The sequence below is a fragment of the Tinamus guttatus genome, unplaced genomic scaffold (genome assembly GCF_059628265.1).
Source record: "Tinamus guttatus ecotype Peru unplaced genomic scaffold, ASM5962826v1 Tinamus_guttatus_pri_ptg000079l, whole genome shotgun sequence".
Lineage (NCBI taxonomy): Eukaryota > Metazoa > Chordata > Aves > Tinamiformes > Tinamidae > Tinamus > Tinamus guttatus.
This window is the reverse complement of record NW_028288613.1, coordinates 4,861,896-4,886,825: the sequence shown is the minus strand read 5'-3', so window position 1 is coordinate 4,886,825 and position 24,930 is coordinate 4,861,896. Positions and strand designations below refer to the sequence as shown.

The window sequence follows — 24,930 nt, the reverse complement described above, 5'->3', positions numbered from 1 at the left end:
AGGAAGAGGAAGGGGGAGACGCTGCCATGAGTCCCTGAGCTAAATGTGAAAAGTACTTGAGACTCAATTTGGAAGGAAGAGCGAGCTCCACTTTTTTGATCTTTTTGTTACCTTTTTTTTTTTTTTTTTTTTTTTTTGTGGACAGGAGTACAGCTAGTCTTCAAAGAGTGTGTCAGTTTTCACCTTTTTTCAAGCCATAGTTGGAAATGGAACAGGCTGCTGAAAAGTTGCCTTTTATTGTTTAAATTAAAAAAAAATGAATTGGAAAGTGCAGCTTTTTAAAGACTGTGCTATTTGAGCTCAGAGGTAGCTGTATATCCATTTCCAGTTGTACAGATAATCACTGACCTAATTCCAAGTTGCATTCTTTTCTTAAAAATTAATCAAAAGGGTATAATAAAACTGAGATGTTGCTTTGCCTACAAAATATTTACAAGAGGGTTTTTGTTTTCAGACCATAAACTAGAAGATACAGCAGATAGGAGATTTGGATTAAAAACTGGTTAAAGTAGCTACATTTAGAACTTTTATTAGACTCTATGGTCAAATGGAGTAACGTAATGAGAATAGTTTTTGTTAGACCAATTTAACCACTTTTTGTACTACCACGGTCTTGGATCATTTTTCTTATTTCAGTTCAATCATCTTTACCCTAGTGTTACTCTACTGACTTGTCTGGCATCATTCCTGAATTACGTTATTGTGAATAAGATCAAAACCACCTCTTTTGACTTCAGGAAACAACAGCCATTAACAAAAATCCAGCTCTATCCTTGATAAGGCTACTCAGTTTGGCTTGGCTTTGAATGCAAGCAAGTGTAACAGTCTTTGAACGTGTTCTGCAGAGCTAGCAGAACATTTTGTGCCACATGTTCAGATGTCACGGTCTAAATTGTCGTTTAAAGGTAGGTGGGTTGGCTTTTGTTTCTTTGCTGTTGTTGTTTCTGGTTTTGTGTTAACAGTTGAAGGCTGCACGGTGCTCAAACTGGGAAGGCAGTAGCCATGGTTATTGAACAGGAGCTCTGGGAACTAAGAAGTCTCAAGGAAAATATCAGAAAAGATGTACAAAGACTCCCTAGAATTGCAGAGGGTGCAGAAAGGATTTGGCACACGGGTTCCCTGAAGTGGAACAGTCACCTTGAACGCTGTTCCATCACGGAGGGCTGCGTGATGGCACTCGGTGTTTTGCTGGACCTGCAGGACCTTTGGAAATGCTCAGCCTCTGGGAGAAGTGGGTTTTTCTGCAACAGAAAATGAAGTGGAGGTTGTAAATTGTTTGCACTACACAGTAAGGCTTTAGTCCTTGCAGAGAGTGTTATTGCATTTCACCAACCTTAATGTTGTTAGTTTGCTCTTGATTTGTTTAAAGGAAGCAAAGATTGAAAGGTCAGGAATGAATGGTTTTGGAAAACCCAGTGCTGCCTGTATCTCCCACAAACTTGGAGAGAGGAGTCACAGTTTGTACCATTTGTGAATATTTCCCACTTTGTTTTATAGTTTCTTTTGCTCCTTTTCCCCTGTAAAATAATTAATTTCTTCTTTATGAAAAAAGACTTAACTGACTTTTTTGTTAATTAACTTTGATCTCAAACAAAATTTGATAGGATTATTATTATAACATTGACAGCAGAGAGGCCACAGGGATCCGTGAGGTGTGAAAGGGGGAAGAGCCATGCAGAACATTCAAACCTGTTTGTCCACAGCACAGACCTTGTATTCATAATTTGGGACGTGAATAAACAGGACCTTCTTCAAATAGCTGGGGGGGACCTTAAGGGATGGCAACATAAGCATGCTACTGTGCTGTAAATTTGGGTATGAATCTGCAGCCTTCCAGTAAATTTGCAGGATCAGTTTATATGCATGCTCTTCTCCAGTGGGGAAATCAAGGTAAAGATAAATTTATCTTCGAATTTATCTTTTGTTTCCGAGTTTTGGCCTGTAAATCTAGAACCTAAAACAAATCCTGAATTTACTAATAGAGGCCTCATTTATAGGCCCTGGTTCTCTTCTACTGTTGATTTTAACCGGCTCTTAGAGCAGCAGACTCACGCAGCCACCAACAAGCCTTGGGTTGCAGATGAGCTTGTGTAGCAGAGCCCCTTGACTCTAAAAAGTGTTAACAAGGGGTACATTACACTTCAATTCAAATATATCCATTCATATCATTCCTTACCCAAATCACCTGAAAGACTGCTGATAACTAGGCTTTGCGTCAAGGTCCTCTATGAAGATTCTTTAAAAAGGTTTTTTTTTTTTCCTTTTTTTTTTGTCTTTTTTACAGCATCTCTAGGACTGGAAAGCAGGACTTCTAGGTTTTATTCCTAGTTCTTTCACTGCTTCACTCTTCCTGCCTCTGGTTGCTGTCTTGGGCTGCAAGTGTGACTTAGATTTAGTCGTGTGAGTCTACATTTAGGAATTTCTGTAAGATGTCCAACTTACTGAGACTTGCTCTACAGTTCTCAGTTCCTGTCAACCTCAGTGACTAATCCAGCTGAGGAAATCTGGCGTTATCTCAGTCTCTTCATTTTTAGAGGATTATATGGGGGACTCATCTACCTCTTAAAGTACAGTGAGATCTTTTAATGGTTGTGATATCCTCTGCCTGCAGATGAAAGTGGCCATTCCCTAGCCATCTTTTGCTAAGGAAAAGGATATGGAGGATGTAAGCGAAATCTTTAGTGAGGTCAAAGGTATCCAGCATGTTCTGTTGATTGTATTTCAATGTTAATTGATGATATTGTGCTGCTCAGCATGTACAGACAGTTCTGTAAACCGTGTTCTTATTAAAACACATCCAAGTGGAAAAACTCCACTTGGGAGGTTTTTCTCAACACTGGGAGAAGCATTCCCAGTGTTGCTGACTCTGCCAGCAGTGCAGTCTTGCCAGGATACCCCCAGCTGAGGGTGAGTTAATGACAACATCTGGCCAGGAATGAGTGACGATGCCCTGTGGCCCTCAGAGCACATCTGGTGGTCACGGCCATGGACGAGCAGCTTTACCCAGTGCTTAGTTTTCTGCAAGGAAAGAGTTTTCTTGACATTTATGGCTGGATATTTTGAAAATGGCCCAACCCTTTTTGTTACATAAATGGTTACATTGATACAGGATGAATGTCTATAAATGCACATACATACATGCATATACATTTTTTATATAATTACAGTATACTTTTAATGAGTAAGAATGTGGACTGCCTAAAAATTGTCTGTATAGCTAATTAGTCCCAAAGGTCCTAAATCGTCTGACCATCAAGGCATACTGCAAAAGTCTCCTCTTGCAGATGGTTTTTAAAGGGGCTAATGGGACATTCTCTCCAAAGGTTGGAGAGGATGAAAAGATTTTATGGGTGGTTCTTTGGCAGAATTCCTGTTTGAAACGATTATTTTAAAACTGCCGGATTATTTTTGTCCTTCTAATTCTGAATTAAAATGTCCAGACACTTTTACAAGCATATTTTTCATATTATTTCTTTAAATCAATATATGTACATGCTCTGCTCTTGTTTTTCTTTGAAATCTTGCTGAAGAAAAGATGGAAAAGATGGAATTTTTCAGACAGCACAATGAATCATCAATGGAGTGAAAACACTGGGCAAATTCTCTTTTGTTTAAGAGAATGGCTGGTACTCAGTTCAGTCCAGCACATTTTCACGGGGTGCAAGGGAGCAGTTCAAAGAACTGGCAAGGAATGGGTCCTGCATATTCATGAGCCTGGGAAAGGAGGTGAAGGTACCCAAGAAGGCAAGAAAAGCAATATGAGGATAGAGTGGAATGTGGAGTAAGTTGCCACCGTATCCTATTTTACTGCTGTTTGACGTAAAGTCTCTTTGCTTTTACACAACCACTGGAACTGAACTGAAGCAACTCAGGGCCTAAATAATGAATGTGTCTTTTACATGTTAACAGAGGAGACTCTGCACCTCGTCGCAGTGATAATGTGCCCCTCTGTTCTCTCCCTAGTCTCCAGCTTATGTTCCAGATGTCAGCCCAGATCTTATCCAACAGACAGAAGAAAAACTCAAAATCAGCCCCTGCAAAGAGCTGTTCTCTCAGTGCACAAAGTAAGTATAACTCGATAGCCAGGGTCAGCATCTTGTAAGGAATGTGCCAGGTAAGGAGAGAAGTTTGAATTTGCATGTGAATCGTGTATTTTTGACTTATATTCGGAATCTGAGAGACATCACTGACAAATGGTGCAGTTATTTCATCTGAACAAAATATAATAAATATTTCCATGCTGTTATATACACTACACACAGGCACTTAGTGTTTCAGGTATTTGACAGAGTGTTCTAGCCAAGTAAACCAGCCATAGATTTCGTGCTGTGTGAAAAGAGCTACAATGATAATGTATCCAAAGAAAACATCTCTCTTTCAAAGTGAATAAAAATTAAGTGGCTATACAGTCCATTTAGACAGAGGAATGTGCAAACTTGCTCCGCACGGCTTTTCCAGAAAATCTTCAACGGGAGAATGAGGCTTTTTTAATGCTTGCTGTCTGCCTGCGGAGTTCAAATGTGCGTGCGTTATTTCATGCTTTGTCTGGGAAAAGGCTTATCAGTTTTTGCAGTGGCGAGGCGCTTTGTGCTATTATGTTCTAAAGCTCCAGGTATGCGATTTGCATTTGCAAATACCGGCCCTGGTACGCGCACGCCAGTAGATCATAAACCAATAAAAATATGAAAAGGAGGGATCATCGCGAGCTCGTCCGTGTGGTTTCTGGCTCAGCACAGTTTTTTTTTCCCTGGGTGATGTAATGGGGATTTGTAAAATTTGCTCTGCTGTCATTCATTGTTTTGACTCATTTCATTGACCTTTTCTGTTTTCAGTTATTCTTTGCGTTGGTAGGAGATGTGGGTTATTTCTGGCCTCCTCTTGTAGCGAGTTCACTCGCTTTGGCCTCGTGTCGTGTTGAGATGCTCGTATAACTCGCACCACTCGCGGGTGCCAGTCACGGTGACAAAGGCAGGGCTGTGCGGGACACAACCCCGATGTCTGCTCCCATTTCTGACATCGATTCCCGAGCTGACAGTTTGCTGCAAATGTGCCTTGTCGGTGCCAAAGAGGGAACTAAAAAGCAAACGGCTGGTGAAAGGCGGCTATTGTTTTTGAAAGTTCGTGAAGCTTTTAATTAACTGAATGAAATTGGCTAGCATCGGACACCGCTTAATGCAGGCTCTTATTCACAGGCAGCCAGTCCTTTTTGTGAACTGAAACAGATAAATTAGCCAGTTTTGAGACCTTGCTGATAAATGTGCTGATGGTGTCACATGGACCGAGATGGGGTCAAAAGGAAGTTTTAAAGCTTGCTGCTGCTCTTTGCTAAATGCACTGGGTAGCGTTAATTTTGGAAGTGTTCTCAGTCAAACCAAAAAAGGGAAGCGTGCGCACAAGTATGAAACTTGACATCCCGTGGGAGCAGAGCGGGGATGAGTTTCAGACAAATCCTCCTAGATAAGATCAATACGCGAGAAAAATGTATGTGTAAACGTACATGTGCTTCTGCTTTGACCTTCAGTATTTAGACTGTGTTCCACTATTTCCCCCCTACTAATTTCCTCTGTAATTTGGAGTTTGAATTTGGACATTTTTTAAACCTCATTAACACGATTTTTTTTTTGTAAACTTAAATCTACTTAGGGAGAATATTTCTTCTCCTTAAGATTTATACTGCGTGATCTGTGTCCATTCAAAGCTGACTAAGGCAACAGCCATTTGACTTGTGAATACTGAGTGCTTGCAATCACCTGCTTCTTGCAAATCTATAGATCAAGAATTATTAATGCAAAAATTCAGACACCTGAGAGTTTCCAAAAAACTAATGAATTGTAGTTAAAGAATGGAGCAGAACTAAACTGAGGAGACACATTTTTCATTCTGAATTGTTTGCGTGTTTCTAGAACCATACCAGGATGAGGCATAGTTTATCCTTTCTTCAACCAAAATAGTTGTGCAGAGAATTTTCTCTTCCAGAAAAAAATAAACTAGACATTGATAAAAATTAATTTATATCAGATTTTTTTTTTCTAAATGGAATTTTATTTTAAAAAGAAGATTTTTTTCTTCTTTAAGAAGAATTTTTGCTATGAAGAAATGGTCCCAGTTGGGCCTCTCCACCAAGACTTTGAATCCACTGTGTGATCCCCCAATTCTCCGCTTGATGCAGACACAAATTCCCCAACTTACTTTGTTTCTGCAAGGCACCCAGCTGTCAGGAAAAGCCCTTTGACTTTAAGCAGAGTTATTGTTTCTTCTGTTTGTTTGTTTTGCTCAAAACAACACCTCTGATCGCCTCCTTTCTGATGAAAATGGGCTCCAGCCAGAAATTCTGGATGCACATTGAACATTCCCCAGAGTTTAGGAGCTCGGTTCCTGGCAGAGCTGGGTTCAGTCAGGCTTAGTTTACTAACAGAAACTAAGATATCAGTTCCCCAGTGGCTAACAGCCTCTGTGGCTAACAGCTCTCAGCTTGTATAAGGCCTCCTATTATGAAATAATATAAGCACATCACTTCATTCCCAGATAGTGTTTAATGATTGAAACGGTGAGTAAAAGAAAATAGAAAATAAAGTGGAAGGGAAATGACCCTGATTTACAAGCAGTCTGGATTTTTTCCACTTGTTTCATTTGTCTTTTGCTCCAAATTCAGGCTTATAAAATGCTTATATATCCTTTTCATCTGAGATAGATCTGTCCTTGACCACCTCAGTGGGGAACCATTCCAAGAATACCTGAACAGCATGTACTTCGACAGGTTTCTGCAGTGGAAGTGGCTGGAAAGGTAAGTGTTCTTATCTTTCTTTTATTTTTTTAATACAAAATGAAAATAAAAGGTTTATTTTCACTTTCCATGCCGAGCTTATAGAACACAGTCAAAATATGACAGTTGAGATAATGCAGATCTCTGTGTTTTGACAAAGCTTTGCAGCAAATTTCAGTGTAGGGCCTGTCACCACGAGCTCTATACATGCAGAAGTTTTTGAAGGATATATTGCCCTTGTTCATAACATACCCTTGTGTGTCTGTAATGCTAAATATAAGACACCCATTCAGTGTCTGGCTTTCACATTTGCAGTGAGCCCAAGCAAGAATGAACCAGATGCTGCTTGATAGGGAAGTAAATTATAAAGCAGGAATCCTTTCCAGGGAGCTTGTTTGGGCCTCTAAAGCTCAAGTGTTCTGCTGCTAAATGAGCAGCACCTTAGGTATGATGAAAATACATTCAACAATTTCAGTCTTCCTGCTTATCTACGCTGAATATGTGGGGTTTTTATCTGGACCAATTATCACCATTCTCAACATCACTGTAAACAGAACCAAACACAGCATGTAGGTCTTATTGGCACCGTATTATTGGCTAGACATTTATGATCACACTTAATAATAAGGTATCCTTAGGGGTCTCATTTGCAAGGAAGGGGCCTTTGCTTTTTCTTTGCTCCTGAGTGCTGCAGACTGACTCACACGGTTGGGTAGCAGTGACCTTGAGCGGAGTGATGCCCCAGTTGCCACAAATTGAATTAACTGTGGGAGATGAGTTATGGCCAGGTTCTGCAGAGGTGTGTATCAGCATAACGCCTCGGAGATCAAGGCCAGTTACATTCCCTGGAAAGTACAAAGCCGGGGCAGGAGAAGGAAGGGAAGCAGTGGGGAGAGTGGGGACAACCATGTCACGCCAAGACATGCTGCGTGTGCTGTCTTTACTGAATCCAGCATTTACTCTTCTATTTCAATTTAAAAAACCATCAGATGATTCATCTGTAGCCAGGCTATTTCCTATCCTATTTTCACATGTAGGATAGGGAATTTTCTCAAATGCTTTGAGGATATTTTTTTCATTCCCCTGGCAAACATGACAAGCTATCAGATGTGCCCATCCATCTTAAGAAGCTGGGAGAGCTGTTTTTAGGATTAGCAAAGAGACGTTAGTAGCGTGCAGTGATCAACAGCTCCCTCTGACAGCCTGCTGGCTCCAACAGAAGAGTCAAACAGTCCATTAATTCCAGGGACATTGTTGAGCTTGTAGTTATCATTGCTAATTGTTGCTTTTAACCCTAATAGCATATGCAATATCATCTTAGAAGTCTGAAAATAGCATCTTCTAGTTTTGGCTTTTGCATGTTTTTCTTCCCCCGCTTTTCTTTTTAAAAGTAATAATGAACATAAATGAAACAATTCACTTGAACATTTATTCCTATTGTCATCAACCTCATCGGCAACACTGTTAGCCCAGCCACGTTATTGTGCTCCCTCTGCTAGCTGGCTTCCTGCCAAAGGCAAAGCAAAACTACTATAGGGTTCTTATGAATATTCATTAGTGGCTGCTAATACAATTTTAAATCCTCAGTGATAGAGCAGGGGATATATAATGTGATGTCTCAGAAACTAGAGTCCTTTCTCTGACACATTATAAAACTTTTATGATAACAAATGCTGTAAAAGTTTGATTTAGGGTTGGAGCTCTTTTGGTAGATCTGAATTTCATGGAAATCCTATAAAATAGTGTTTGAGCTGATACAGTTGTGCAGAAACTTTTCCAAAATGTCTTTAGAAACCAGCCCCAACAACAACAACAAAATAAAGACAACTTTGTGGCCTTCCTGGTAGCACTGGAGAGATGGCAGGGCATCAAGCGTGAAGCTCACCCATATGGCTCCTGCTGCCTTGGCCCAGTGCCCGCATCTCCTGTCCTGGCACAGAGGAGACCATGGGTCAGGTCCCCCTTGCGCCTGATGGGACCTCTCCATCATGACCTGCTCCAGAGTGGCCACGGGCACCCATCACAGGCCAGGATCACACATCTCTCAGACTTGGCATATCATAACCTCCAAAGCAGGGCTATGGGAATGTCTTGTTGTGCTCACCGTGAGGCAGTGAGTAGCTGCCTGACCGTATCTGTCGTCCCTGTGATATCCCTGCCCGCCGCTGCACGAGGGTCTCCCGGGAAAGCCACTTGTGCTGCCCCAGAGGGACAGGGTCCCGCTGAAGATGCTCGTCTAGGACAGTGAGACCAAACAAAATAGGGGGCCCTGCTCTCATGAGGAGAAAGGGATTTATTTGGTTCTCAGTTTGGCTCATGATTTGGCCCTTATCAGAATGCGATTCAAGGAGTGTAGTCCCCCGTTGACTCACCAGCAAAAACAAACAAAACGGAACAAGACTCAGTGGTAAATTCACAAAAGAAACCAAATGCAAGCGCTTCCTTGTCAGGTGAATGGTTTCAGCACACTTCTTTCACATGCTCAAAGGAGGGAGATGCTTTTCCTCCTCTTTCGCCCCGCGATAGTGTCCCCAGAGGCAGGTGGCTGAGGCTGGGCCGGAAGGGCTTCGAGCCCGGCTTCCTGCTCCCAGAGCTCCGTGAATGCAATCCCATCCCACCCCAGCAGTTCCCAGGATTGTTTTTTGCTTGTTTCCTATCGATTTCCTGTTTTGCTTAAGGTTAAGAAAACGGAGATGCTTTTGTGGTGGATTGAATTGCAGGTCTCTCTTTCTCAGTCGGAGGACCAGGCAAAATAAGCGTTTACCTTTAAAAGATTTCTGTGTAGCATGAAGTGATCCATGGAATGAATTGTGGCCACAAGCTCTTAGGCCTCCTCTTTGCTTAGCAGAGGCCAAACCATATAATGGAGATCCAGGACCCTCTTTAGTCCTAAGATTCTATCAGAAATTATACTGATGACTCACTAATGTGTTGTATTTTATTACGGCTTAATATGTTGGAATTGAAAAGTTCAAGCCATACATAGTATTGAAGTAATGTAATTACATAATTATATATTATATTCTATAATGTGATTACCTTGAAATAATATGATTACATAACATTTATCTATTTTGCTTTTCAAAAGTATGCTCTGAAATAAATAAATCACAGAGAGTGCATTAAACGTAGCATGTCGTTTTCATTTCCTTCTTTTCCAGGCAACCAGTAACGAAAAACACGTTTAGGCAGTACAGGGTACTCGGGAAAGGTGGCTTTGGGGAGGTGAGTAATTCTGAAAGCTCCTGCTACAAATGTTTCTTACTTCCCAGGCAGTGCAGGCTACAGAAGCCTGATGAGGCAGATGCTGATTTTCACTTAACTGCTGACAGTTTCGCTTAACCTCTCATGATGCTGTAATCTCCCAAGACCCTTTCAAAAATTATTTTTAATCTGCCTGTTATATATGTGTGGAGTGAGGGTCGCACCCTTATTTGTATGTCACTAGTGGCTTGAGGTCAGTGCCTGGGCGCAGGCCGAGCAGCCCCGGACGGGACTCGGGAGCAGATTACAATCTAAACAGACAAAGGGAGGTGGGAGAGGAAGCAGGCGGAGGAAAGTGAAATAATTAAACCAGAGCTGCACAGCGGGTTTGGAAACAGCATCAGCTCCCCACATGCCCCCGCCTAGGCCATATTCACTGCGCCGCCGGCTCTAGCCTTAAAAGGACTAAATTGGGTCAGATCGTGAGCAGCAAAGTGCTACCCAGACAACGTGTTTTCTTTAACTTACCCGAGCAATTGTTCTCCTTAATTCTCAGGTCTGCGCCTGCCAAGTCCGAGCAACAGGGAAGATGTATGCCTGCAAAAGATTAGAGAAGAAGAGAATAAAGAAGAGGAAAGGCGAATCCATGGCACTAAATGAAAAGCAGATTTTGGAAAAAGTCAATAGTCAGTTTGTAGTGAGTATTGAAGTCTCTGGAGTTGAATGCTGTGGTCACCTGCTGAGCACCACGTCTGTTGTTGAGTCTGGTGCCTCTTCCAACTTGCTGTTACACAAAAGGCGCCCGGAGCTGCCTCCCTGCTCCTTCCACCTTCGCCCTTCTCCACGCACATGTGCTGAGCCTCGCTTTTAGCCTGTGGTCTGTGAGAAATGCACCAAACACGGCGCCTGCTTTTGCCATGGGAACGTAATGCTCTTTACAACCTTGACTTGCATCAGGGTTGCATCAGGCTGAGCTATTTTTATCCAGAGTGATTACCTGAAATCCCAATGCCTGTGAGAAAGGAAGGAGGTTGAGACTGAAGGAAATGCAAATGGAATAACTCAGGAGAGCACCTAGCCAGTGATAAGGAGCTGGACTTAGGGTTTTCCTAGTTATTGTGAGTTCTGCCAGTTCGATCTAGTGTCTTTAAAAACTTAGATTAAAAAGATTAAAAAATGTAGTTAAAAAATAGATTAAAAAATGTAGATTAAAAATTAATCGTAGATTAAAAAATGTAGTTATCTTTGTATCTGCCACGTTTTTAATACTTATTTTAGGAAATGCTGTGACTACAGCGCACAGAAAGGTAATCATGTTTACTTACCCCCGGGAGAAGCAGGTACAGGGGCACACATAAAAAAGGCTTTTGTCCAACCATTCCTGGGGTACCCGCGTGGCCTTGCAGGGTTGGTACAGACCGTCGTGTCTCTGCCATGGTCAGAGCAGTGCAGGCAGGGGCAGTCTGCACCTTCCTGGGATGAGCTTCTGCTGCCGACTGGATAGGGAGCAGGAGGTGTGATGGCCTTGGCTGCTAAGATTTCTCTTACCTGGAAAAGGATGCCTAAATTTAATAGGTTTGCCCACCATGGGAAGCTCTGTGAGCACTGAAGTTGATGCTTTCTGATTAGTAACCTGTAAGATTCTAATATTTGATTTTGCTATATTTTTAATTGTACATTTGCTATTGTGAAAAGGCCTGTATCAAATCTGGCTATCTTTGGTTAGTACTCAATATATTCTTCCATTGCAAGTCATTTTTTTTAATGAAAAAGTCATCAGTTTCCTCTTTGCAGATAACTGAACTGTCACAATTATGCTACCAATGTTTTTCTAGGTCAATTTAGCCTATGCCTATGAAACAAAGGATGCACTGTGCTTAGTTCTGACCATAATGAATGGAGGTGACTTGAAGTTTCATATCTACAACATGGGAAACCCAGGCTTTGAGGAAGAACGAGCTTTGTTTTATGCGGCAGAGATTCTTTGTGGCTTAGAAGACCTACACAGAGAAAACACTGTGTACAGGTAAGCTTTTCCTAAAATCTTGGGACATCTTTTGCAGGTGAAGAAGAATTTTCTGCATCCCTCCTACATGCTCTTTTTAGCGCAATGCATTTTAGATACGATAGTGCTTTTCCTCGGATTTCTCAGAGCCTGTGTATGATTCAGTAATAATGGAACTATCTTCTGCCTAAATCACATTGAACTAACCTAAAGCTCCCCAAATCCTGTCTCAGCAGGCACTGGGTGACTAAAGACAATTATGGAAGTTCCTTTAAAGGGGTTTTATTACAGAACCTACTTGCGAGTTGTTACAGAACAGGGATGATTCAGTTCAAAATCTCTTAGATTAATAGTAGTAGTGTATTGCATGAGGGGCTGCAGCATGTCAGATACAGGGGAGACCTCTCTCCTATGGTCAGAGGAGCAGAATATCAGTGTTAGCCAGGCGTGGGTTTGCTGAATGGCAAAGCACCTCCTTGCCCCTGTGCTGTGCTTGTTGTCCACGGTGTGAGATGGAGGGAGCTCCGTCCGTCTCACACCGTGGACAACAAGCACAGCACAGGGGCAAGGGCAGCAGGTCACAGCCCGTTAACACGGCAGGTTGGGCTGGCTGGCTCCGTTCTCCTCGCTGTGGTGGAGCAGAGAGTCCAGAGAGCTCTGCACAACTGGTCCACCTTGCCTGCAGGCCGAGGGACGGGGAGGTTTGGCAAGTGGCAGCCAAGCCCTGCTCCTCGGGGTGGGAACCAGAGCGCGGTCTGTGTTTTCTCCCCAGCACTCTACGCCCTCTACCCAAGCACAGCTGCTGCTTCGGGCCCTGCAGCAGATCTGCCTCCATCCTCGCTGCCTCTTTCCCTCCTTCTTCAGCCTCTGCAGGATGAGGTGGTCTCTGGGTGTTTTGTTTTTACTCACAGCAGAGCCATGATGCTGGCCAGCAGTGTCCTGAAGGCAGTGGGGAATCTGCCCTTCCTCCAGCAGGCTGAGTAAAACAGCAGGGTGTTTCAAACAAAGGGCATGGATTTATGCCCAAGGACACGAAAACTCTAGTTTAATCAGCTAGACTAGATCACGATGGTGGCCGTAATGCAGCAGACATGGGTGGAGGCGCATTCGCAGCCATACAACTGGCTGTGACAATGATCAATAGATAATATGCTTTCTTAAAAAAATTAAACCACACTTTAAATCATTCATATGCCTGCAATAAGCATGAGGTGTATATGCTCGTATATGTAGAAAGCAGCAGACTGTTCTTCCTTGGAGCAGTCTGGTAACAAATTGCCACTTAGTGCTAGTTGTCATAAGGAGGGCTTACATGGATAATATGTTGGTTTAGTTGGCACAGGCTCAGAAGATTTTTCCAAGGAACAAAACGGAATTAGCTGTTTAATAATGTCAATTGTAAAATCAGATAATGAGTTAGGTGTCTGACTTCCCTTCTCCTCAAAAATCATCCCGCCACATTCAGAGAAGTCTTCAGAGGTGCCATAAAGTGTTGTAAAATGCAGAACACAAGCTTACTTTAAGTAAGTGATGAAAACACATTCGTAGCAAGGCTGTTAAAATGCCATAGTAATGGCACTGCCTAATAACATGAATTGGCACTGCCCACCTAAAATAGGCTGGGGCTCTGAGGGAACTGGCATCCTGCAGCCTTAAGCAGTTGTTTCATGGTATTCTTAAGAGGGCTGCTAGTTTGCACCTCAGATGGCACATTTATTTTGGTCATGAATGACATTATATCTGAGTAGGTGACATTTTCTAGCAGTATTTTAGGAACATCTGCACAGGTTCCTTATTTGTAATATTTCAAAGTGTTTTGGGACATGTGCAAGTACTATATAGGTCAACAAAATATAGCAATTAAATGTTGCAGTTTTATCAGGGTGAATAATTCATAACAAAACATTTAGTCCTTAGACTTGTTTTCATTTTCTGCAAACGGAATGCCTGTGAGTAAATCACAACAATCCAAAATACCACCCATTTCACAGAAAAGTGAAGCACGCAGCTTACATGCCAGCTTTCAGGATCAGAGGGAGATGTATAATTCAGAATTTCTTTGTCGAACATGGACTTTACACCACACTTCTGAACTGCAACATGCTAGTGGAGGTCAATTCTTTGTGGAAAACAAACATAAAAAGATTCTCATCCTCCCTAAATTATATATGTGTGTGTATGTTATATATAATAGCATTATATATTATATATTGTATTCATATAATATGTACACATACACCTATGTATATATTATATATATACTATAGCAGTGAACCCGTGAGTGTCAGCGTTGTCCTAGGCATTGCACAAATATATGGTAAAGCCTTGTCTGCCATGGGGAATTGTACTGTTTGTGCTGGCCTCTGTATGGACAAAACGTCTTGTTTCTAGCAGGGGGGCAGTACCAGCAGTACGAATATGTTTTGGTGTGTTTAGACACAACTTGCACGTGGGAGGACAGATAAGCTATACCATATGGAAGTGTCCTTCTGTGTAACTGCGTCCACAGAGGGTTTTTACTTCTTCCAGCTATTTCAGTGCAAATATTGCATTTCTCCTTTAAACTTTCAAGGGCTAGTCATGAGAAGGAAGGGGTCTTTTATTCAGAGGAGATGGAATAAGTTGGAATCCTGGATCCAGAGGAGCTTCCATCTGAAAATGGAAAAGACAACTGAAGTCTAGGGGGAAGGAAAGGCTGCCTTAATTGCCCCAAATCCGAAAGGACTGTAAGAACTAAACTGTTGTTCTCAGAGTCCTCGTGAAACCTCTTTTCTTACTCAACGAAAATATCATTTTTGAACTTACCTGCAAAAACTTTATTTTTTTATTTAGCCATGATTACGATGTTAAATGGAATAATTTGGCTTAGAAGATGAAGTAGGTGATGAAGTCTAAGTTCTAATGGAAATAGTTCCTGTGAGATTCAGAATATATATATTTTTAAATGTTGCAAGTGCCTTAGACTCTCTTGTTCCAACATTGGAAGGTTTCTGCTGACATGGAGGGAAAGCCCACAGTAATATGTTAAAATAATTCACAGATTCTCCTCAGCATGCAGCTGCCCTTCACATATATCAGTATCGTTTATTTGAAAAGGAGACTTGGTACCACCAGGCACTTAGCGAGGTTTATCTTGGAGGTCAAGAAGGCCTGAAGAAAGCAAGAAGAGGAGATTGTTCACAGTACTTCGTGTTCTTGCTTCAGATAATAAATAAGAACAAGATAGATATTGAGATTTCAGTCAGCCTTGTCAAAACTATGAAATACGCCTCTCCATTCACAGGAAAATTCAATTCACAGGAAAACTAGAGGCTCAGGAAAACTCAAGGCACTGGAGTAGGGCAGTTTGAAACACAGGGCAGGTTTTTGTACAGGCTCTGTGCAACACACAGCTGCAAGGGTTTCTCTTATACATTCCCCTCCCGGCTCTTTGAAAAGAAATGCGTCTTGCTGGGAGGATAACAGGACCAAGCTGCTTCGCAAATGCAAGGGGGGCTTAAAAATGACGAGGCCTTGGATTTGCACCAGTCCAGGGCAGCACCGCGGGAGCAGGCAGGGTGGCCTTGGGCACACGAGGGGACAGGGCTGGCTGCGCCGCAGCGAGGAGCAGCACCGGCTGCAGCACTTTGCTTCCCCCACATGACCTGCCGAGGCTCTGCGAAATACATGAAACTGAGATTTTTTTTCAGAAGTTTATAACTCGGCCAGATTTGGGATATTTTTTTTTTCAGAGGAACAGCAAAAGGCACATCTCTGACATCAGAGTGACCACCTTGCCAATTTTCATGGCATTGCTCCAAACCACAGAGGCACTAGAGTTTCACAAATGCTTGCAAGAAGAATTTAAATCTGTTCCCCTCTCTGTCCCCTTTCTTACTTTCCAAGCTAGGTGAACTGTTTTTGCTGAAATTAATATATATTTTCAAAGTGCACACTCACCTTCAGGTATTAAGCCTAAGTGAGATACTAGGCATAGAAAAATTGAACCCAAATGATTAGTTTTTCCATTTTTATATGCAAATAAAGTATGTTAAATTTCCTAATATTTTTATTTTAATAAAAGATTTTATAATGGGAAGTGTTACTGAGCTTTAACAACACACAGGATTACAAGGTTTCATTTGTAGGGCTTACTGATTTAGATGGATGAGTCTGTTACAGAGCGGATTATGAAGTAAAAGCTCAGCTTGGTGAAAATAATGTAACTTCAGTTTAGAAAAGGGCATATGGTTTCAGTCTGTCTGTGAAGGGACTTGTAGGAGGCTGTGTGGGTTTCATGAGTTCTTTACTGTATGAGCTGACACCCAGTTGGTTTATTCCTGATAATAAATGCACTTGCACACTGTCCTATGCTTGTATGATCAAAACCAGCTCCATACACATAACTGCTGTCTTTCATTTTCAGAGATTTGAAGCCAGAAAATATCCTGCTGGATGATTATGGTAAGTCTGAGAGCTTTGCAGAGCTTCCTTCACGATAAGGGAGGTTTAGGATTCCTAGTGCACAAGGGCTGGGCGGCTCGGGGTGCGCTCATGCCTTGGGGCAGAGCGGTGCTGCGCAGCAGGGTGGGCTCGTGAGCCCCGAGACGGCCTCTGCCTTTTCTCCCTTGCTTCCCCGTCCTCGTTGCTACGAGGCTGCACGGTGAAGGGGTGGTGGCTTCTAAACGCGCGCTCTCCACTCGCCCCTTGGAAGTGCTGTCGCCCTTTACTGAGCCAAGTCTCGCTCTGTGCAAGCCCAGGTGCCTGTTTGCTGCTGGAGGCAGCGATAATCAAACCTCACACTGAGTTATGGACCAGATGTAGCCCCTTCAGCCATCACAGAGCTGCAGAATTAGGTCAGCCCGTGAACCCACCGTGATCAGTTCAAGATGCTTCCCCACTCTGTGCTCTTTATTGCCTTTTTTTCAAATTTTTTTAAAATATCCGACACAATCTACTCTGGTCCTCAGCCTCACCGTTAGAATTAATATCACTGCGTTATAGCATCCTTAATAATTCCTCTTTTCCTCATCAATGAAATTGTTCCAATTCAGTGATTTGGAACGCTCGTTTCTTAAAACGTCAGATCAGTAAATTGCAAGAGTGAAGCAGTGATGGCAACAGTTACATTTTCTGGGTGTTTTGGAGTGATATTGTTATATCTACTTTGTGTTGTTTTGTTTCTTTGTTTCCTTGCAGGTCATATTAGAATATCTGATTTGGGTCTAGCTGTTAAAATTCCTGAGGGCGAATCAATCCGCGGAAGGGTAGGAACAGTAGGGTATATGGGTAAGTCCTCAGTAGCTCATCTTGTTGATAACTTACTGAGATTACTTGAATTTTGAAGATATTTCTGCCATGTAGGCTTAAACAGAAATAAATAGAATATTAATAAAAAAAAGATTTACATTCATCTAGTTCTGTTCCCTAAAGCAGCCCACCAGGTAGTCGCGCTGGTGGAAATCAGAAGTGAGGGGCAGGCAGGATCCCAGCAGCTCTTAATGAGACTGGAAGAAACTGGTCTATGATTCTGTGTCAGCAAAACAACTTACAAGAGACAATAGCTGGGTTTCTATTTACTGTGACATGGATTTATTTCAGGAGGGTTATATGCATGTTTATCATGAAGTTAAGTCTGCATGAATGTTTTGCTGTTTGGGCACAGGGAGCCCTTAGAGGCAAGTAGAGATTTGTATAGGGGTAAAACAAAGCATTTCCTGATTGAACTAAATATGTTTTCTAAGATCAGTGTAGTTCTTTCCATGCCTTCTCTGTGTGGACATTTTTCTTGCAATAACAACACTTAAACACTTACTATACTTATTTGACTAGCAACTATATACATATATATAAATAACTTATTTGACTAAAGAGGAATTAACTGATGTGAAACACTGTTGCAGCATCTGGAGACTTTAATGCAAGCAAGCACATGAGCTGTTGTTGTTACAGGCTGTTGTCTCGCTGTAGGTCCGTGGGCGCTCTCCATGCTTGGGTATGAGCGTGTCCGTACCCGTGTGTGGAGGCTGAGCGTGCCTTAGGAAAGCGATGGTTTGCCCAAGGCAGACCGGGTGTTGGCAAGACAAAACAAATGGATTTGTGCTTAAAGGGGAAAAAGCTATAAATTCACCGAAAAGACAGAATTTGCTTTTGGAGAAAAGTCTCTGTTGTTTACAGGATGTGTGTTTGTGTGTCATTTCTTTCTAAATGGAGAAAACTGGAAGGACTTAAGATTGGCTTTCTCCTTAACACTTAGCTTTGAATTCTTTTTGCTTTTGTTTTTTAATTGCTCTGAGCTTGGCATATAGCACGCTGCATCTTCTATAAATCATTCAACAGAAATCAGGAAGTTTTTTTTTATATTTTACCCACGTGTGTATTCAGTTACCAAAATGGGACAGGTTTAGGTTTTGCCTCTGTAAATGTCAAGCGTGTTCACAAGATCCGTCTTTCTCCTGCGCAGCCCCAGAAGTGTTGAACAACCAGAGATACACACTGAGCCCTGACTACTGGGGGCTAGGCTGTCTCATCTATGAAATGATTGCTGGGCAATCGCCGTTTCGCGGAAGGAAGGAGAAGGTGAAGAGGGAAGAGGTGGACAGGAGAGTGCTGGAGACGGAAGAAGTGTATTCCCATAAGTTTTCTGAGGAGGCCAAGTCCATCTGTAAAATGGTAAGGGGCTTGACGGTCCAGCGAGGCAGCTTCGTTAGCCAGCCGTATCCAGCACGGTGGGAGAGGGGCTGCAGAGACAAGGATTAACCCAGCTCATCTGGGATGACTGCACTTTGTATTCACTCAAATTGTGTTTATTTGGGCTTGCTTTACTATGAGATTCCTCATACTGTGTCCTCTCCAAAGCTTTATGGCACAGGGAGCAGTATCTACCCTCGTGAGACTTTGAATGCTAGTTTGCAGTCAAGAATGTGTTTCTGACTTTTATAATCTTGTAGAAAAAATAAAAAGGACTTGATGATGCAAGGCTCCTAGTGTCTCCTGCAAGGAACTGAGCACCCCATGCTTCCATTGTGTTTGGTGAGAGCTGGGGGTAAGCAGGACAAAGATTATGCAATGAAATCATTGTGACACTCAAGTGTTGTACCTCCCCATCTCACTAACTTTGTTAGCAGCTTTTCCTCCAGGGTGCCAGGGTATCCAGCTTTTTTTAATACTGTTGAGCTGTCCTTTAAAATATTTTCTCACCCTTTCAGCTGGGAGTCATTTCCCTAGCATAATAGTCCTGTCTGACAATAGAAATCCTCAAACCCTCAGAGAAATCTCAAAGCTGTGTCTGAATTCACCAATGCCATGTCAACTCCCATCTTTAGAAAGCTAGAATTGTAATTTGGAAAGGGATGTGGCCTTGCTGTCAATGTTGTTCCCTAAAGAGTGAAGTCTCCTTTGGAGACACTGACATATCAGTGCATACTGGTAGAGAGAGAATGAAGGGATGGTCAACAAATAGGTAGTGAGAGCTTCACTCAGACAGTGACTTATGCAACAGGCAAGCAAACGGCGTATCAACAACATTCTGGCTGGCTGGCTTTGGTGAGAGACACTGAAGTCTACTTGCAAAATATAATGGTAGCATTGCCAAGTATCATGCCTGGAAGTCATTAACTGACAGCGAAACAACTCATTGCTGAATCCCCAGGGTAGTAATTAACTGACATCACTCTTGATGGATACTCTAGGCCATAAACTGTCCTTAAACTGAGATTCAGAGCCCCCCAGTGATGTCAGCTTGGGAGGACCTAGGGCAGCCACAGGCCCTTACAGACCCAGCCCATTTAGTGCTCACTCTGCTTGCCCTCACTTACTGGTAGCATCTCCACTCCCAGCAGGTAAGAGGAGAGTCTACTGGAGTGGCAGAGACTTTGTGTGCTTCATAGTGTTAAGTTTGTACATGAGATGAAAGTGTTGTGAGGCAAAAATGATATTCTTGCTGCAGGCAGAATATTGTAATTCTATTACAATAGAATTGTAATTTACAGGAAAATAACTGAGCTCATGAAAAGTTGAGGCTGAGTAGAATTAAATTTAGCATAGATGGGATAGTGCTGGACATGATGTATGACTTACCAGACAGGAGGTAGTGAAAGTTGTTATACTGTAGCAGTCATTTTCATCTTCCAGCCATAGAAACTGTGGTTTCAGGGAACCTCAGGAAATCCTGTAGTTCATTCCATTGCTTCAGGCAAGGATGAGCTGTTTGAAAATAATTCCTAGCAACTTGGTCATTACTGCCTGACTGTCGTGGTTGCTTAGGTGATTTGTGCAAACTCTTGATGTACCAAAAGAGAGTTCTGTCCTGAGCTTATGTTTATATATGTCATATACGTCAACACATGTCATGAGCATATGTTTATATTACTGTGCTTTAAGACTGAAAGAGCCTTACTTCTGATACTGGGCATAATGGAATTTGTGGTTCTCCATCCAAAATTCACTTAGATTACCAAGTGATATTGTTAAAAAAGCCAAGATGTAAATATCTTCTCTCAAACACTTTTGGCTGCTTGTACTCAAAAACAGAACCCTGTTGCTTTGTACGAATATCTTATCAAGGAAACAAGAAAGGAAGATCTATGATCCCATCAGACCTGCAAAACAAAGCATGAAGTTGTAGTGGATAAAGTCAACTTACTCATACCTTCTCCTCAAAGCTTACTCCATGATCTGATGTCCTTACCATTAGGACATGTGTCTTTATTCAGTTACTCATAGGCAAATACATTAGTGTCACCCCACTTCAACCTTCCCCTCCTAGATGTTTATGCCCTTTGCATGTTTGCAGGCACATCTCATAGCTTCCATTAATCATCATCCATCCTGTATTTCCATGTTACAATTTCTAAGTCATTTCCCATAAATCAACCCTTATTTTGGCCTGAAGTAGAGATGAATAATAAATAATTAGGAACAGGGGCATCTGGCTTTCTGGGAAGCTCCCCAACCCATAGTTCCCATATAACATAACTGCTTCATGTTTATTTTTCTGTGAAAAAAACCAATCTTTCTAGGAAATGCTTCCCTTTTGTTGTTGTTGTGACTTGTACTTCATTGATGTAGATGCTTGTTTTCCCTGACAAGTGCAGTCTTGTATCCAAGGATGTGACTTGAAGTGCATTCAAGTCAACAGTATGGATGGGCCTTTATTGCTGTGCTCTGTTTCACTCTGTCAGTGCGCTGTTTGTCTATGTTTCCCCCAGGCATTTTTAGACTACCTTCCCCGTCACTTCATATTCCTACAACTCCCATTTTACTCCTCGAAAAGTATCTCCATTTCCTTCCTGATGTGCCTCCCTAACCAACTAAAACACGATGGGTTCTTTTTTCCTAAAATGAATCACTTTATTTGCCACTAGAAACTCCATCATCTTGCTTTATTTGCCACTAGAAACTCCATCATCTTGCTGCTAGTATTCTTCTTTGCTTTCATTCTTGGAAAACAAGTAGTTCACACGTTATAGCACCTTAAAGTTCGTTAGTGCTGCCTCTTTTATCTGTCCTGAGAGGCATCTCTCACACGTCAAGGTGTTCAAGTGATAACTATTGCTGTTGGTAATGATAGCAATAATAGAAACTTCTGTTATGAGTCTCTCCCATTAGCTTTATAGTCATCCATGCCAGAAGGAGTTTTGACTTTTCTTCAGCCAGAGTTTGGCCTGGGATTATCATAAGCGTAACAAATGCAATTCACAGACTTTTATGTCATCCTAGCATTTTCAGTCTCAAAACACTATCATTATTTATTATTTGAGAGATGACCATAATGTTATTTTCCTGTTCTTAAAGCAATATTTAAAATAGTATGAGTTTTTTTTCAGCATTTAAATTTATCTAAGTTATCTCTAAAATTACTCAATCAGTGGGTCAATGAAGGTAGTTTTGCCATTCCCCTCTCTGTCTTTCATGAGCAGCATTTTTTTGCACTTTACTCTGAAAAAAAGTTTTCTTACTCATGTCATTAGAACAAACATCTTCTTAGAATTATTTTTCATGCAGTGTTACCTGGAGATGAACTGAGTGATCACATGCGAATAAATAAAGCAGGGCTTTGGGGGCTGTTTTTTGCTGTTTTTTTAGCAATCCTCACAACAGTTGCTTCTTCTTGTAAAGGAAGCAGAAAAGTCTCAGATGTTGCATAAGAACAAAAAGTGCTGCTGCTTGATGTGGACTCCATTCACTGCTGGATAGCCAAAGTCATCTTCTGAAGTCTCTGAGTAGCTCTGTGTTCTCCCATAGCCTTTGACTGTAGCCTTACATTTAAAGTATGTTTCACTAGTCATTAAATGGCCCTCTTAAGAGGTCATGTCAGCAGCCTAATATAGTTGCATTTGTTCTGCTCTCCAGTCATATCAAATGCATCTTTTGAAATTAAACAGAACTGTAGAGATGACTGAAAACATACAGCTGTTATGTCCATTTTCTTGCCCTGGTGAGATCCCCAAACAGGATGTTTATTTCAGCTTTGTACAGGTTAACTAGTGCAGCACACTTCTGGAGCTGCAGGAAATGGTGCAAGATTCATTATTCCCTGGAGACAGGAAGGACTTTCACTTCTGGAATATATTCTAGTTGATGCTATTTCTTGATATCCACCACAGAAGCCCTCAGAAGTGTTTGACTTTATCTGTTGCCATCTCTAGACCCTGCAGCTACAGAAATAGGAAATTCTGTACAAAATTCCGCAAATTTCTTACTTCTTCTCCATTGTGACCATGCTGGGACTCTCCTCAGAGGGTGGACAGCGGCTTCTCAGCAGCTGGGTTTTGTGGGTGAACCTGTTCTTTTCTGATGGGGCATTAGTGCCAGCTTAGCAGCTCTCTGAGCATCTCACCCTTACTGCTCTCACAGAGACACAATGCCTTGCAGTCCCAGCCCACTCCCAGCAGCCTTTTTCTCTCACATCTTTCAGTCCATAGTGGACAACCACTCACAACAACTGCTTTCATGCTCCAGAGAATTCCTGCTTGCATCAGAGATCACTGAAAAATGTCCCACAATTATTACTGAGGAACTCAGGAATCCCCACAGCTTCTTTTTCTGTCCTCAACCACTGTAGCCTCTGACCAGGCTCTCCACACTACTGCTGACAAGGGCAAATTCTCAGATTAATTTAGTCTTCCTACTTAGTTTACAGGCAGGTGGATTATTGGCTGCACAAACAGAACAGTAGCCTTCTTGTTTGTTTGTTTGTTTGTTGCGTTTTTCTTTCCATTTTATAGTTAACTTTTAGAGCAGAAACTGCAGAGGACGACTTTTTCATCTAGAGGGAAGTCCAAACCTACCGCTTTCAACAGCTCTTTGCTCTTTGACAGCACTGTCCCTTGCTCCTGAATGCCTCAAGACACCATTTCCAAAAATGTGTCAGTGAGGGGTAGTAAAAGTGGCCTTTCACCTTCAGGTTATACTTTCCACCTATCGACACAGCAACCGAACGCTAATACAACTTTTGTCTTCTCTGCCTAGCATCAATAGGACAGAACGGATCCTGTCTAAAAACTCCAAAGCATTTTTTGACATAGGTTAGATCTAGATACCTGTTGTGATTAAAAAATAATAACAAAACTTGCCTCGAGACTGTAAAAGCTCAGTCTTATGTAAGTCTTATGTTTCAAAAGAAACACATTCAACCTTCTTTCTACCCAGGGAAAGCGAGCTCCAGAGAAGTGCTGCTAGGAAAAAAAAAAAAAAAAAAACTTTTGGTTAAATTGCATTTGTATGATGCTGTATCCCATGAAACTACTATGTGCTTAGGGGATGGCAAGGCACAGAAACGCTTCTTCAAATCCTCCTCTTTCTAAAGATTCTGAAACCCTGAACACCTTCCCTGGAGAAAGCAGAGCCAATAAAACACACTCCTTGTAGTGTTTCCAAGATCCCATAGCGTGCCAGCGCTCAAAGCAGTCATGCTCCCAACCACTAGCCTTGCCAGAGCAGTGATTTTGAGTCAGGTGTGGTTTGAGAGGGTTGCTTTCTCCAGAAGGAATCCACCACTTCCAGACAAGGTTTTAGTGACACAGCTGAGAAACTTCTCTTCACCTGTCATTTGTCAAGGTTTTAGAAGACCTTGTTTCCAGAGGATATATTTCTGATCTAAAGAATGCAGATCATTTCTGTGCAGACCAGCAGAAAGAGCAGAGCAGCAAGGAAGAGCAGTCCAGTCTGAAGAGCTGTTTTCCCTCTCTCTACAGTTTTGGTCACGATCAGAGCAGACATCATCACCTCGACAGTAGCAGCATGAGAGACAGAGGAAGCTAGGGGAGGAAGGGAGCTTGGTTTTTGGAAGCTGAGAGCTGTGTTATGGCCAGAACTACTGGCTTTCCCACTCATCCCTCAGTCCTCACAGTCTTCTCTGATCATGTCTCCTATATCTCCGCTTATGTTCCACCATCCCTTTCATGATTTCTCCTGGCTATGTAGCCTCTGCCACTGCAGTCTGCTCCATATGCAGGGCACACTCTGCAGAAGCCATTCAATATCTCAGCCTGGAAAAATAAACGCCCCAGCAAAAAGAAAGCGCAGGAGTGAGGAGGTGTTTAACGAGCAGGCTGCAGGAGTCAGATAAGAGAAGCGCTGCTGCCCAGGGAGTAGCAGAGTGCTCGGGGAAGCCACCAGAGCTGTGGCCCTGTAAGTCACAGATAAACGCAGGAGAAGCCAGTGCTAGGCAGGCACCAGAGGAAGGATCATGGATGTCCTGTACATTACAAACAGCCCTTTCAAGGTTCCTCCTCATGGAGGTGACATGGCCGAAGCATGGCGGGTGCTGAGGCAGGCGCTGAGGCGGGAAGCCTGCAGGCGCCATCTTGCCCTCACAGGCCAGGCCCCACATTCCCTTCTTCTTCCAGGACTGTGCCTGATTTTCTGCATGTTCCCTGGAAATGCTTCTTTCTCTCCCACCCTGCCAAACCTATGTGCCCTCAAGAGAGCCCCAAACTGGCACTGCCAGGCAGGTTGCTGCTTGCTGACGGTCCTG

General features: G+C 42.4%; 1 protein-coding gene across 2 annotated transcripts in view; it reads left to right on the top strand.

Annotated features, from left to right (window-relative positions):
• GRK5 (G protein-coupled receptor kinase 5) overlaps positions 1 to 24,930 on the top strand; it is a 150,964-nt gene that overhangs the window by 119,734 nt on the left and 6,300 nt on the right. For both annotated transcript variants that reach the window (XM_088520087.1, XM_088520088.1), the window contains 8 exons: positions 3,964 to 4,064; positions 6,692 to 6,784; positions 9,925 to 9,988; positions 10,524 to 10,664; positions 11,803 to 11,993; positions 16,378 to 16,415; positions 17,151 to 17,240; positions 18,415 to 18,623. In XM_088520087.1, coding sequence (XP_088376213.1) covers positions 3,964 to 4,064; positions 6,692 to 6,784; positions 9,925 to 9,988; positions 10,524 to 10,664; positions 11,803 to 11,993; positions 16,378 to 16,415; positions 17,151 to 17,240; positions 18,415 to 18,623 — 927 coding nt within the window. The remainder of the gene's footprint in view (positions 1 to 3,963; positions 4,065 to 6,691; positions 6,785 to 9,924; positions 9,989 to 10,523; positions 10,665 to 11,802; positions 11,994 to 16,377; positions 16,416 to 17,150; positions 17,241 to 18,414; positions 18,624 to 24,930) is intronic.